Raw genomic sequence first — 14,072 nt, forward strand, 5'->3', positions numbered from 1 at the left:
TTAAGCAAATTCTTTTAGTTCACGTGACGCAACAATTTTCATAAGGCCTGGGTTGTTATGGTCTTCTTTCCTGTTTAACTTTAGAGGTAAATATATTTAGCTACTTGAGTTATTGCTCCTAACTAACACTAAATATGGGATTCATTTGTACAAATATATAGTGAGCTTAATACCAGACTCTAATTTCAGAATGCATTGACTCAATTTTAGCACACTTTTGATGAAAAACTGACACCCAGTTAATGATAAACTTTAAGAAATGAGATATAGCCAAGTATCTCTGTACCCACATGTTATGTTGGAAAGGCTGTGCTGGACTTGGGCTCAGAAGGTGTGGCTTCTGGTTCTGACTCTGTCACTTCTGGCTGTGTGACCTTGGGAAAGTCACTTTGCCTCTCTGAGCCCCAGCTCCTATTCAGAGGATCAACTGTGATGATTAATGGGGAAGCATCTTTGTGCTCAAGTTTAATACTAATATAACTTGTTGTGATCAAGGGTTTCCTCATTTGTAGAATGTGGCTAATGATAGAACCTACCTCATAGAGTTGGGTGAAGATGAAATGAGATTCTGACTATAAAGTGCTTTGCATAATATAGATAGTTCTCCATTGTCTTTATTCTTCTCCATGGGAGACCACAGACATTAGACCTGGAAGCACATGGATTATATCTCCATGTATAGTTCATAAGCAGAATATTCATATGTTCTTATATGATTCGGCACCAGCCACATTCCTTGGTCTGCTATCCCACCAGCAAATGTTGAGATTTAGTAAAGTTGATTCTGCCTTGACATCTGGGCATAGATATGTCCATTCTTAGCCTGGGCCCATTGCTGCCAAGCTTCATCACAGCACCACGTGTGAAGTAGGTGACTGGACTTCCCGATCCTAGCGCTGTCTGTCTGGCCCCTTAATCAGCACTGTATACTTCATACGTTTTACTCTAAGCATAGGTGGAAATAAATAATTATCTACTCCACTGATGCAGCCAGCACAATAGCTGTGAACATGAGTCTTCAAGCCCCGTTCTGCTAGGTCTCATGTTGTGAAACTTCCTCCCAGAACTAGATCCCCAGGCATCTTGCCCTTTCTTCCCTCTGTTTTCCCTTTTCCACGTGTCTCAGGTCATCAGGCCGCTGGCCTAGGGCATGCGAGGTCGAGACAGCAGTCACTGGATCAGGAGTCCTGTTCCCTTCTATCGCATTGACTGTGTGTGTGAGAACGCGAGATCAAGCCCTTGTTGCCTTTCTTCCCTACAGTATCCCTTCGCTCTGGGGCTGGTGATGGCTGTGACGTTCTCCACGTTGGTATCTCTCAGCAGGCTCTACACGGGGATGCACACAGTCCTGGTAAGACATTTTGGTTGGGTCTTGGGGTGATCGTCTACGTCAGCGGTTCTCAACCTGTGGGTCACGACCCCTTTGGGGGTTGAACGACCCTTTCACAGGGGTTGCCTAAGACCATCGAAAAACACATATATAATTACATATTGTTTTTGTGATTAATCTCTATGCTTTAAATATGTTCAATTTGTAACAATGAAATTGAGGGTCACCACAACATGAGGAACTGTATTAAAGGGTCGCGGCATTAGGAATGTTGAGAACCACTGGTCTACGTAATATTGTGGCTGGTGTGTCAGTGTGTTCTTCACACGGCATTTTTTATAAAGCTGTTTGCATATGTAATTACATTTTTCATCAGGCCAGTGAGTTAAGTAATTATTATTTTATGGCACATCCATAATAATGGTAATGAATTATTAAGATAATATCAAGGAGGCTGAGCTGGGCTAGATTCTCGTGACTTTGAAGATGGGCTGGAACAGTGACAGAGACTTGCGTCATTTATTTTCATGTTGGTTTACTGCTGATGAAGCAAGCAGTGCAGGGAAAACACCCAGGGCCAAGGATGGGATGAGTGGATGCAGTTCCACACGTAGGTCCTTGCAGAGATGGGCCTGAATTTCAGAGGTCTCAGCTGCCCTTGTAGGATAAGGGTCCCGCCAGGTGGGAAGAGCCCAGAACCCTTTGGTACTGTCCTCAGCTGGAAGTGGTGGGGGTACAGAGATACACATTCATTTATATACTCATTGTCAGGCCCCTGGGCCTCCTTAAAAGATTCTTTGTAGCCCACATGGTGCAACAGTTTTCATAAGGCCTTAGTGGTTATGGTCTTCTTTCCTGTTTAATCCTTAATGGTAAGTATATTTAGCTATTTGGGTTATTGCTCAAATAGGATCACCTGCATTTAAAGATCTGTCCACCCTTTTATGTTATTAGGGTTTTTTTTCCCAGGCTGCCACACTTGGCACAGTTAAAATGGCATAGAATTCTATTTCCTAGAGTACCGGCCAGTTGCATGGGTTTCAAAGAGCTTATGGTTTTTGTCCTTTTATTGTTTGGGGAATCAACTTAAAAATTCACCAATCACTGATTTGTAAAATTCTTCTTAGTTGCTATAACCCTGCCTCCCAAGTCTGATTGAAAAGGGAACCAATTTATCACCAGAATTAATATCCATCCTGACGCAACTGACAGGGAAGTGATAGTCTCTGTCACTGAGGTCGTCCAGCCTCATCCAAGACATTGCACAGCCATCTTTGACATTGCTAGGATGGCCTGCAGAGCAACACTGATATTTTTAAGTGTCCTAGTGTGATCCAGGCTGCAAAGCATTCGCTCAGGGAGTTCTGCTTTTGCACAGGGAGCCAGGCCTCAAGGGTTCAGGCCCACATGCCCCGGGTTAGGGATAAAGGACTAGGAGGATTTACTTTTGCTTGCAGTGTGAGACCCACGTCACTGGATCTGCCAGATTTTCACGTCTTTCTCTTACACCGCTTTGCACATCAGTGTTTCTACATCAGAATATCACTTTAGGATTTTCAAAGGTGGTTCTATCACTTTTAAGTACGCAATTTCTGTCATTCAGAGGTGTTTGTTATTTTAAGTGTTGCAAAAAAAAAATCACTCTGGAAGCTCAGACCACCACGTTCAATGAGGAGCCCGCATTGACCTCTGCGATTCAGCAAGGTGAGATAGTCTTTGCCATTCATAATGGGGTCCCAGGACCACAACCTCAGCATCACCTGAGAGCTGGTTAGAAATGCAGACTCTCAGGCCCCACCTGGACCTGCTAAACCAAAACCTGCATTTTAACAAACTTCCCACAGATTCTAATGTGAGATACAGTTTGAAAAGCATGGAAACCGTCTATGCTCACATCCCAGCAAATACAGGGATAAGGCCAATTAAAGTTCAACCTGCACGGGCCTGTTCAACAATTACATCCCCTCAAACATGACTTTCCTCTGGCCTCTGGTTGCTCAGAGACCCTCTGCCCACCAGAGTTGAGAAGCATCGCTGAGATGTTTGGCTGTGTCTTCTAGCAGATTGCCCTTCCCCGCACTTGTCATTCCTGCAGGCTGCTGAGCAGGTGTCGATGAGGATGTTATAACCTGCCTGGCAGCTTGTTGGAGCTCATGTCCCAATCCCCTGGGCCTCCCACACCCTGTGATTCATCATAGCTAGAGCTGTTCATATTCATGTGAATTATGGGGGGGGGGAATTTTGTGTGTTTCATGAAGCTCTACTGTTTGAACTTAGATTTCTGTGAAGCCAAGTCAAGAAAGTGATTATGTCCTAAATCATGCTATAAATGGAACAGAATTTAGAAATATGTAGTATAGCTAAATATCTTTCTAGTTAATATTATAAAAGCATGGGATAATGTCTATTTATATCATCATATTAAGAAGCAAAATACCTGCCTTATTTACTCTTTTAGCACACCAGTGCCATTAAATAAAACAAAAAAAGAAAAGATAAAACTGGTAATTGTTGTCATATGGAATATGCATATTCAATCATTCAAGATAATTAGTCATATGAATAAACATTGAAATCTCTACTTGCTAGAGTATAATCTTGAAATGGTAAAATCATACTCTTGCCCAAATATAAAACGAGTCGGTGTCAGAGACTTTATTCAACTCATTAATTAGTGAAGGAGCCAATAAGAGTAAAGATGAACTAAATATTTACATATCATTTAATAAAGAAATATTATATTAAGATTGCTGGGTTGTATACAAAACTAATTACTGTCCTACAGACTATAACCTTTGGCGTTATAATTTCCACTGAACAGAAGTTGTTTGCATCTCTACCAAACAAAGATCTATCAGCTGTCACTTCACTAAATCTGAGACCTTTAATCCATAGTAAACAGTGAGTTGAACAAAGTACTTTCCCTTCTATAATCCTTTGCCCCCATATGACCTTGAAATATTTTTGTCATATATCCAAGTTTTATGTAATTCTTCATAACACACTTGTAGAAATCTATTTTTGTTAATATGTCACCATAATTTTTTTAATCCTCACCGAGGATATATTTTTTAAATTGATTTTTAGAGAGAGAGGAAGGGAAAGAGGGAGAAACATCAATTGGTTGCCTCCCGTACACCCCCGGACCAGGGATCAAACCCACAACCTAGGTATGTGCCCTGACCAGGGATCAAACCCGCAATCTTTTGGTGCAGCTCCAACCAACTGAGCTGCCCGGCTAGAGCATGTCACCATGATTTTTAATGAAGGTTTAAATATGCTCGGTCTCCAAGCAGGCATTCATTCTCAAATCGCAGAAGGTGAAAGCTGGCATGCTTTTTTTTAACTCTTATAGTTACTCCAGAGCTTCAGTGAGTTTTCAAAGAGTCTTTTTCAAAGCTTTCTTATCACTATAGTTAGCCATGCCTAGTGATCCCGAGCCCTAGATTTGTGCTCAGATATCTGAGGTGGTTCAGAGAAGTTGTGACACAGAGGGAGGGGCACAGAGACAGCGTCCACCTATAGCCATGAGTATCAGGCAATTCTGCTGCTCACGCTCACACCATGTGCTTCCTGCGCCTGACTGACCCTGTGGACATCAGTGTGTTTCAATAGGAAATTAATATTTTTGAACATAGGCATTCACTCTTTCTCTCCTATACATATGCTAATTATGTGACCTGTATGTTTCTCTCTGCAATCATTTATATTCATATTCATGAACAATGCACCCATCTTGCCATTTGGCTTCTATTGAATCTCATCTGCATTATTCTCAGAAATTCAATTAATGGTGAGCTGGAATGGAAAAGAGTATTGGAGTGTGTCAACTAGGAAACATTGACTGGTCTATGACTTCAAATTATTTTCTAGAATAATTAGTGTTTGGGGGTAAGGGTTTTTTGGTGTTTTGGGGGGGGGGAGTGTGGTTTGTTGTTGTCTTAATGTCAGGGTCTGCTTGAATTCAGAGCTCTCACTGCATCTACAAAGAAGCAGGTCCTGGCTTTTACTTCCCTCCTGGCTTTAGCCGCTACATAAAGGCAGCCAAGGGAAGAGAGGGCGCTTCACGTTCTCAGCAGGGGACCTAGCAGAGGGGAAGATGCCCGAATCATAGAGTTTTCAGCATAAATAGTTCCAAGATCTGAATGCATTCTTTCCTAACAATTGAATGAATGGGTTGGTTCGGGGCCCCTTCTTTCTCCTTAGCTAATCCTGCGTTGTGTTGGTCGCTCAAAAGCATTCTTCAGGGAAGATGTTTGGAGATAGAATGTAAATTTGTCGCTGTAAACTGCATATGGGACTGTGATGTAGAGTCAGAACTCACAAATTCTGGGAGTTCTCCAGGTGAGGCCCTGCTGTTGAAATATCTAGAGGAGTGTTCTTTTCGCTAAGAATTAAGATCACTATTTTATGTGTTAATATAAGCATTTGCTAACATTTGTCCTGATGCTTGGGATGGTTCTATTAGCATTCTTTCCTGACACTTTTGTCTATATTGTTGTTCTCTGAAATGAGATATAATAAAGCTCAAGCTTTTATCTGAATACTAAGTTTTATAACCGAAATGACAGTAGGTACAATAATCAAAGGGATGTAGATCTTTTTGCATCTTATCTTTAGAAAATGTTAGTTTCTTTTTTAAGTAATTTGATTTCTTTTTAAATAATTTGAAAGTCTTTGAACCTTGAATGGTAAGTTGAACTAAAGATTGATTATATTTCAAACAATGTGATCTGTAGGATAGCACTGGCAACGTCTTTTGTGTGCTTTTGTCTTAAATGTTACTTACATCATGGGGCAATGATGTGTTGATTATCATATAGATTCTTGGGGGCATTTCAATTTTTGGCATGATATGAAAACATAAGTATTTGTTATTTCTATTTTTGTCCATTTTGAAACATTCTGATTTTAACATCCTGATTTCTTCTCTTTGTTTACGTTTTATTATAATAAAACCAATAGGCGTTAACTAGAAAATTTAGAGAATACTGCAAAGCATGGAGAAGATAATCATCACCTAATATCCAAACAGAAAAAAGTACTCAACATTTTAGTTTATTTCTTTTTGATGTCTTACCCATGCATGCAGCTATATACCATATAAAGTTAGGGTCATCCTTTGTATAAAGTTTGAATTATGCTCAATATATCTCATTTATGGTTGGTTACTTTGAAACAAACACAAAAACACACACACAAAAAAAAATTGCAGAAAATTATCTTTTCAAATGGAAAATGTTCCTGCTGTCATTAGATAAGAAAGCAGTACGCATTTTAACCTCATTTTTGGTGTACTGTGCCAAACACATGACCAGGCGTGCAGTTCCAAAGAAATCACCCCCTGACTTCAAATCTGCTAGAAACCAAACAGCAGATGCAATTCCAAGTTGGAGATTGTGAGCTTTTATGGTTTCTGTGAATTTAGTAGCTTGAAAAAAATTCATGTAAAAGTTGTTCAAGAAGTTTCAAGCACTACAGTTCTTATTTTTAGAAGCCGTTTAGCATAGTTTGTTATTAAAAACTTAGAGCCCCAAATTAGCAATCTCATGAGCGATGGTTCAAGTATTTTCCTTACAGAAATACCTAAATGTCTTTTTATCGCCTTTTATGGCTAAAAATCCAACTGTGTGGCTAGAAGAAAAAAACTACACCAGCAGCCACACTGACTAAAAGCACTTTTGCTTAAGTGCTGAATCTGTGGCCAAAATAGTCTGGTCTCCTGGTGTATTGAAGATGAACAGAATTCGTTGTAGAATGAATATTCCAACCAGATGCCTGGGAATTTGATAACTGCAATTACAGAGGAAGACAGAGAGGGAAGGCAGTTTTTCTTTTATGTATTGGAACAATGCATATTAAATACTCTGGATGTGCAGGATAAGAGAAGGGCACTAAATTCTCCAGTCACGACGACGGAATGTCTGCTGCATGTTAGGCACTGTGCTGGGAATGAGGAATCGTGCATACATGCAGGAGAGCTCGTCTTTACTGACCGGCGTATAACCCACTCGGGGAAAGCCTGTGAACTTAGGACCTGCAGCAAAGGCAATATAAGGGAAGGGCCTTTTGAGTGATATTGAGCAAGTGCCTTCACGTGCAGTTCAGGGAGAGGTTATTTGCAACTGTGGTGATACCTGAAGCCTTACGTGAATTGATAAGGTTTTGATAGGGTTCAAGTGCGCTACACATAAAAGGAATGCAAAGCTCTCATGATAAAACTGCACGAGGCACGTTTAGGCAAAGCAAGTAGACCTGTGTGGCCGCAGTGGAAAGTTCAGATTGGAAAGTAGTGAGAGAAACCCTGGAATGATAGCTTAAGCCAACCCATAGCACGCAGGACTCTGACCCTTGATTGATAGGCTACTATTTCTCAGTGTTTCCTATTGGGACTCACTAACATTATCATTGCCTTAGGGTGTTTTATTATTGATTTTGAGAGAAAGAGAGAGAGGGAGGAAGAGAGAGGGAGAAAGAAATATGCCTCCTGCATGCCCCCTACTGGGGATAGAGCCCGAAACCAGGTATGTGCCCTGATTGGGAATCGAACCCGTGACCTCTTGGTGCATAGAGCAATGCTCAACCACTGAGCCACACCAGATGGGCTACATCATGCTTTTTAAAATTCCACATCCGAGCCTCCTCCTCCTTTCCAGCCGCAGAGCTCCCACCTGTGAGCATGCCATGGGTAGATTGAACTGGTTCCTACAGGTGGAACTGGGTGTTTCCAGTCTCTTGCCGTTATAAGCAAACTACAGCTGACAGCTTGTAAATGCCTCAGTTCAGATGTGGGCAGGTGTATCCGTGTGGTTCAGTCCCAGAGTGAGATTCTGGGTCAGAGGTTAAATGAACTTGTAATTTTAAAAAATATCGCCAAGTTCTTCCCTATAAGGGTTGTGCCATTTTGCATTCATATGATTAATAGAGTCCCTTTTCCCCTCTCCTGTTTCATCAACAGGATGTTGTCACACCTGCAGATTATTGTTAACGATGGTAGACGAGGGGCACATTCTCAGCATGGGGTAGGGGTGAGGAGGGAACATGTTGGGAACCTCAGAGTCCAGCACACTACTTTACACTCAGCAGCAGTTCACTCAGAAGTGTTACTCAGTGCCAAAGAAAGAGATCACTAGCTTTTTAATTTTTGTTTGAAATGTAATTTTTAATTTTTTTAAAAAATTAACAGTGGAATTGACTGTTTTGGGTGTATAGTTCTGTGGATTCTAATACACACAGATTTGGGTAGACATACCCACAATACAAAATAGTTCCATCACCCCAAAAAAACTCCCTCATGCTATCCCTTTGTAGTCACACACTCCCCCCACTTTTGGACGCTGGCAACTACTGATCCCATCTCCATCACTATAGGTACATCTTCTAGAGAATTTCATACAAATAGAACCATACAGTATGTAGCCCTGAGAGGTTGTTTTTTTCCTCTCTGCATAATTTCCTGGAGATTTCAAGCTGTTGCTGCATCCGTAGTTGGTTGCTTTTTATTGCTGAGAAATATTCCGTTGTATGGTTGTAGCACAGTTTACCTATTCACCCCTGAATGACACTGTGGTTGTTTCCAGGTTTTGGTGATTATTAATAGAACTGCTTAAATATTCATGTCCAATTTTTGGGTGAATATAAGTGTTAATTTATCCTCACCATAAATCTCTTTATGGGTAAGTTTAGGTACATTTCCATCTGTTTAAGGGGTGTCCATAGTCCTTTTCTATAGACTGCTCACTTCCTTTACTCATTTTTCTGTTTGATTGTGGGTGATTTTTACTTTAGACAAGTTGGTTTGTGGGGCTCATGGTGCCTCTGGGTGAAAATGTCTAGCATTCTGGCCCGGCCAATGTAGCTCAGCTGTTGAGCATCAACCCAGCAACCAAGAGATCATCAGTTTGATTCCTGGTCAGGACACGTGCCCTGGTTGCTGGCTCAATCCCCTGTGAGGGATCCTGCAGGAGGCAGCTGATCAATGACATTTCTCTCCCATTGATATTTCTATCTCTCTATGCCTCTCCCTTCCTCTCTATAAAATCAATAAAAACATATTTTTTAAAAATGTCTAGCATTCTGTTAACAAGTTCAGGACTAAAGTTTGCGAGAGACACCTGAAGACATGGATGTGAGAGTCACACTGACAGATAATGGAAGGTAGGCCCATACTAACTCTTCAGGGGAGAAAACACGCAAGGCTTAAAGACAGAATCTATGGAAATGCCCATGTTTAGGATGTGGAAACAGGAGAAAGATCTAAAGGAGAGACTTCTTAAGGGTCAGAGAAGAGCTAGGCTGGTGCAGGGTAACATTAATAAAAACTGAATATTAAAGGTCTGCTAAATAAAAGGGTGTAAATCCACAGGTCACAGTGTTCAGAAGAAGAAAGACTGTCTCCTTCCAAGAATTCCGAGTCAAAGCCCTATAACTCATTCCAATTGGGCTAGCCTAGGTCACGTAACCACTCCTATACTGATCACTGCCACTAGGAGATACAGTGCACTGATTGGCCTACCTAGGTCATGTGCTCCAATTCCATAATTTCCCAGAACCTCATGGATTCCCAAGGGAAAATATGAGGCTCTTTGGTCAAAGACATAGATGCTGAAAAAAACAACCACCAAGTGTCTGAGTGGCCTTAGAAAATGGTGTATTCTAAGTCTAGGAATTTAAACAGCACTTGTGTTTCACATTGAGGAAGTGGAGGCAACTGGTACAGAACATTTAATCCGAAAGTGTGACTTAATTTTGGTAACCAGGATGCTTAAATGAAGGAGTTTTCCTTTTTTCAAAAATAAGTCAACATCAGTGCATATGAATAGGCATGGGGAAAGGAATCATGGGAAAGGAGACCATGGGGATCATTGAGGAGAAAGATGGTGGCGGAAGAAAGAGCAGGTGAAGCCCAGGTGCCGTGTGGAGACAGTGGGGCCACGAGGCTTCCTCTGAGGAGGCAGGCGGTCTCCCCCATTCACTCTTGCTCCTCCATCTGTTCTCCTCACTGAAGTCAGAATGATCCTTTAAAGGTGAAAGTCTCCTTAAGCTGGTACCCAGTGAGAGCTACTTCAGTGGCTCCCCTTTGCTCCCACACGCAGTCCTCATAGAGTGGATCGGACTTCAGGGTCTTGTCCAAAGTGTCTCCAACCTGTGTTTGCTCTCTATTCTCCAGCCCCAAAGGATCACCAAGATCCACACACACTAGCCTCATTCCCTCTTGAATTACAAAATTTCAGGCCCACTCATCCTGAAATTTACTGTAGCCTCGGTGATTTTTCCTACGGTTTAATTCTCACCCCTTGTTCGAGATGTCATTAGGAACTAAGCAAGAGAAATAATGAAGTCATTATAAAATGAAAGACCAAGCCTTTAGAACTCTATTATATATATATGAAAAAAGAGTGGAAAGCAAGATGCCAGAATATAGACAAGGTTGGCTCTAGGTAGTGGAAATATTAAAAGTCTGCTAAATAAAAGGGTGTAAATCCACAGGGAACAGTGTTCAAAAGAAGAACAAACATCTCCTTCCAAGAATTCCAAGAGAAATGATGAAGGATCTACTTTTTTCTTACACTTTTCGGTGTTTCCCAGATTATCTACAATGCATATGTATTACTTTCTGGTGTCTTCCAGATTTTCCAATGCGCTGGGGGAAACGTTTTACATTTTTCAACCGTAAACTCTCAAAATAATCCACATGAAACTATAACAAAACCATAGCAAGCTCCTTGTTCTGGCTTAGACGTATTCGTCCATTAATTACATTGACTTCATCTTCTAATGAAGTTTGCAATGTGAACGCTAAAGGAAAAAGAAAAACTCACAGCCACTCAGTGAGTTTGTGTCCTGGTGGAGCTTTGGTACCACCCCAGCCAAAACGACTCCTCAAACCACCCCAGGTAAACAGCCCTGTAGGTAACAAGGAGTGGCTGCTGCTGTGGGACTGTGGCTCCTTCCCCTTCCAGCTGCAGCTGCAGCCCGGCCACCAGGGGAGGATGGCGCCACCTCTGTGAAGACCATGGCAGTGCTTGTCATAAATTTAAATAAAAAATAATAGCAGATTGAAGGAACAATGTGATCAAAGCTACGCATTGAGAAAACAAACACAGAATTTCTTCCAAAAGACAGAAACACTGGAAGAAAATGCATAATGTGAATAGCGTGATTATTGTATCTTTCCTACAATTTTTACCACTTTCCATTTTTCAAACATGTATTAAGAAATAAAACTATGTAAAAATTGTGCATTTTAAGTATCGTGTCAACCATATTTGACTCAAAAGTTTGCCCGCACACAGGGAAGCACTCACTGGCTTTTCTCTCCCCGCAGGATGTGCTGGGCGGCATCCTGATCACCGCGGTCCTCATCGTCCTCACCTACCCCGCCTGGACCCTCATCGACCGCCTGGACTCGGCCAGCCCCCTCTTCCCCGTGTGTGCCATCGTGGTGCCGTTCTTCTTGTGTTACAATTACCCCGTGTCTGAGTACTACAGCCCCACCAGGGCGGACACCACCACCATCATGGCCGCCGGGGCTGGGGTGACCATCGGGTTCTGGATCAACCATTTTTTCCAGCTCATGGCCGAGCCCACAGAGGCTCTGCCTGTCATCCAGCACATCCCCCCGCTCACCGCTGGCATGTTGGTTCTGGGTCTGACCAAATTTATGGTGGGGATTGTGTTGATCCTCCTGGTTCGTCAGGTTGTACAGAATCTCTCGCTGCAAGTCTTATACTCCTGGTTCAAGGTGGTCACCAGGAACAAGGAGGCCCGGCGGAGGCTGGAGATCGAAGTGCCTTACAAGTTTGTCACCTACACGTCGGTTGGCATCTGTGCCACCACCGTTGTGCCCATGCTGCACAGGTTTCTGGGATTGCTCTGAGCCTCAGGCACTTGGAGATTAGCCCTTTGGACAAGAGCCAAGACGTAGGAAAGCTGTTGGGTGGACAAGTCTTGACAACACATTTTATTTTGAAAAAAACCCTTTAAGTCATATGTCTGTTTTGCTGATACCCATGATAAATGCCGGTGCTGTGTGAAAGGGAAGTTGTCTCGTAGGAGCCTCTAGTCTGGAAGGGTCACGCCAGGCTAAACCCACTGTCAGGTTCTTTGAAGGTCCCCACCCTGTCTGCTAGCTGGGACTCTAGACCAAGTCAGGGGCTGGCAGGAATAGTGGGTGATTTAGGAACAACCACAGGCCCCACTGGGCTCTGGAGAGATGGTAGGTCTGGCGACTGGAGGTGGAGCGTTCTTCCCAGTTATGACCCGGCCCAGCAGCGAGTCTCACTTCCCAACTGGGATCTTTGGTCCGGGAGGCACCCTGTGGAAGGGCATTCCTTAGGGTGACTTTCTTGTCAGTATGATCAAATCGGGCTGCCCGCTTGGGTGGTGAGAGCGCTGCAGACCTCACTGTGATGCCCTGAAGGGCGGGCACAGAGCTGTGAGGTTTTAGGCAAGGGCCTGCTCCCCTCACGCGTCCCCATCTTTGTAGGCGTGAATATTGAGACAGGGATCTGCTCCTCCTCGTTTGGACATTTTGCGGGATTCCAGGTGCCATCGCTGCACTCCTGACCCAAGGAAGCAGCTGGCTGCTCCCACCGCTCCAGGCAGGAGGGCTTAACCTTCATTAAAGCAGGCACAGCTGGGCTTCTCCGAGTGTCCTGCTCTCTCCTGCTTCAGAGTGACTTGGGATGTGCACTCTGGCCATCTGCAGATTTTTTTGCTTCTTACAAACTTTCATCAACATGTAAAGGTGGACCAGTGGAGGGACAGAGAACATACTCCTCCCAGGAGCCTGACATGAGGGACTCACCCTCAGGACATTGCCTCATCCTGACATAGCTCCTCCATTTCTGTTACTTTCTGAGAGTCTGTATTTCTCATCTACTAAATAGAATCAGGGCCCCCCTTTCCATCTTCCCGCCTCTTATCTCTTGGCAATTTTAAGGGTAATTGATGCAAGAATAACATCAGCCTCTTTTGGGAAAACAAGCCAACCAAACACAACAGCCTTCACACCGAGGGTGTGTCCTCAGGAGACCAGGAAGGTGACCATTACGCAAGCACCACAGGCTCTCTCACAGGCTCCTCTCCATTTGTTAGGAGTAAGGAACAAATAGCTACAATTTTCTCAAAAATGAGTATAGCTGTAGTTAACAAAGTTTGTTTTGTGCTCCGGTGCCTGGGCCATGGAAGCAGTGACTTAGGATCCCAACAAGCTTCGCTGTGCTCACTCTGTGGGGACAATGAGCCTGTGGAAAGTTAGGCTCCTCACCTCCGAATCCAGCATGAAAACAGAAACCTCCTCCATCCCTCTCTCCAATAGGTCCCCTGGCCTCGTTGCTAGGATGGCCTTCTGTATTTGACTTGCTGCTCCAGTGTCCTGAGAATAATTTTTAGTAAAACATCCTGTTTTTCCTTCAGATTCTTCTCACATTTTTCATAGTTAGAAAGTAGAATAAAAATGGCTGCCATTTGACTATTCTGACTATTCAAATTCTCACATTTTTCATAGTTAGAAGTCAGAATGAAAATGGCTGCCGTTTGACTATTCTGACTATTCCTTCAAATCCTATCTAATAATAGACAAACATGGTAATTGACCGAACCTTCGCTACGCCTCCCATTGGCTAATCAGCGCGATATGCAAATAAACCGCCAACAAAGATGGCGGCTAATTTGCATACTGTAGGCAGGGTGGGACAGCACGAGCCGCCATCCAGGCGCCCATGTGCGACCCCAGAAG

General features: G+C 43.0%; 1 protein-coding gene across 1 annotated transcript in view; it reads left to right on the forward strand.

The window, feature by feature from the left end:
- Positions 1–13,749, forward strand: part of SGPP2 (sphingosine-1-phosphate phosphatase 2) — an 80,985-nt gene extending 67,236 nt beyond the window's left edge. The window contains exons 4-5 of the mRNA XM_006082574.3: positions 1,262–1,351; positions 11,658–13,749. Of these exons, the coding sequence (XP_006082636.1) occupies positions 1,262–1,351; positions 11,658–12,209 (642 nt within the window). The 3' untranslated portion in view covers positions 12,210–13,749. The remainder of the gene's footprint in view (positions 1–1,261; positions 1,352–11,657) is intronic.
- Positions 13,750–14,072: the final 323 nt, after the last annotated feature.

Source organism: Myotis lucifugus, unplaced genomic scaffold, assembly GCF_000147115.1.
Source record: "Myotis lucifugus unplaced genomic scaffold, Myoluc2.0 scaffold_3, whole genome shotgun sequence".
Lineage (NCBI taxonomy): Eukaryota > Metazoa > Chordata > Mammalia > Chiroptera > Vespertilionidae > Myotis > Myotis lucifugus.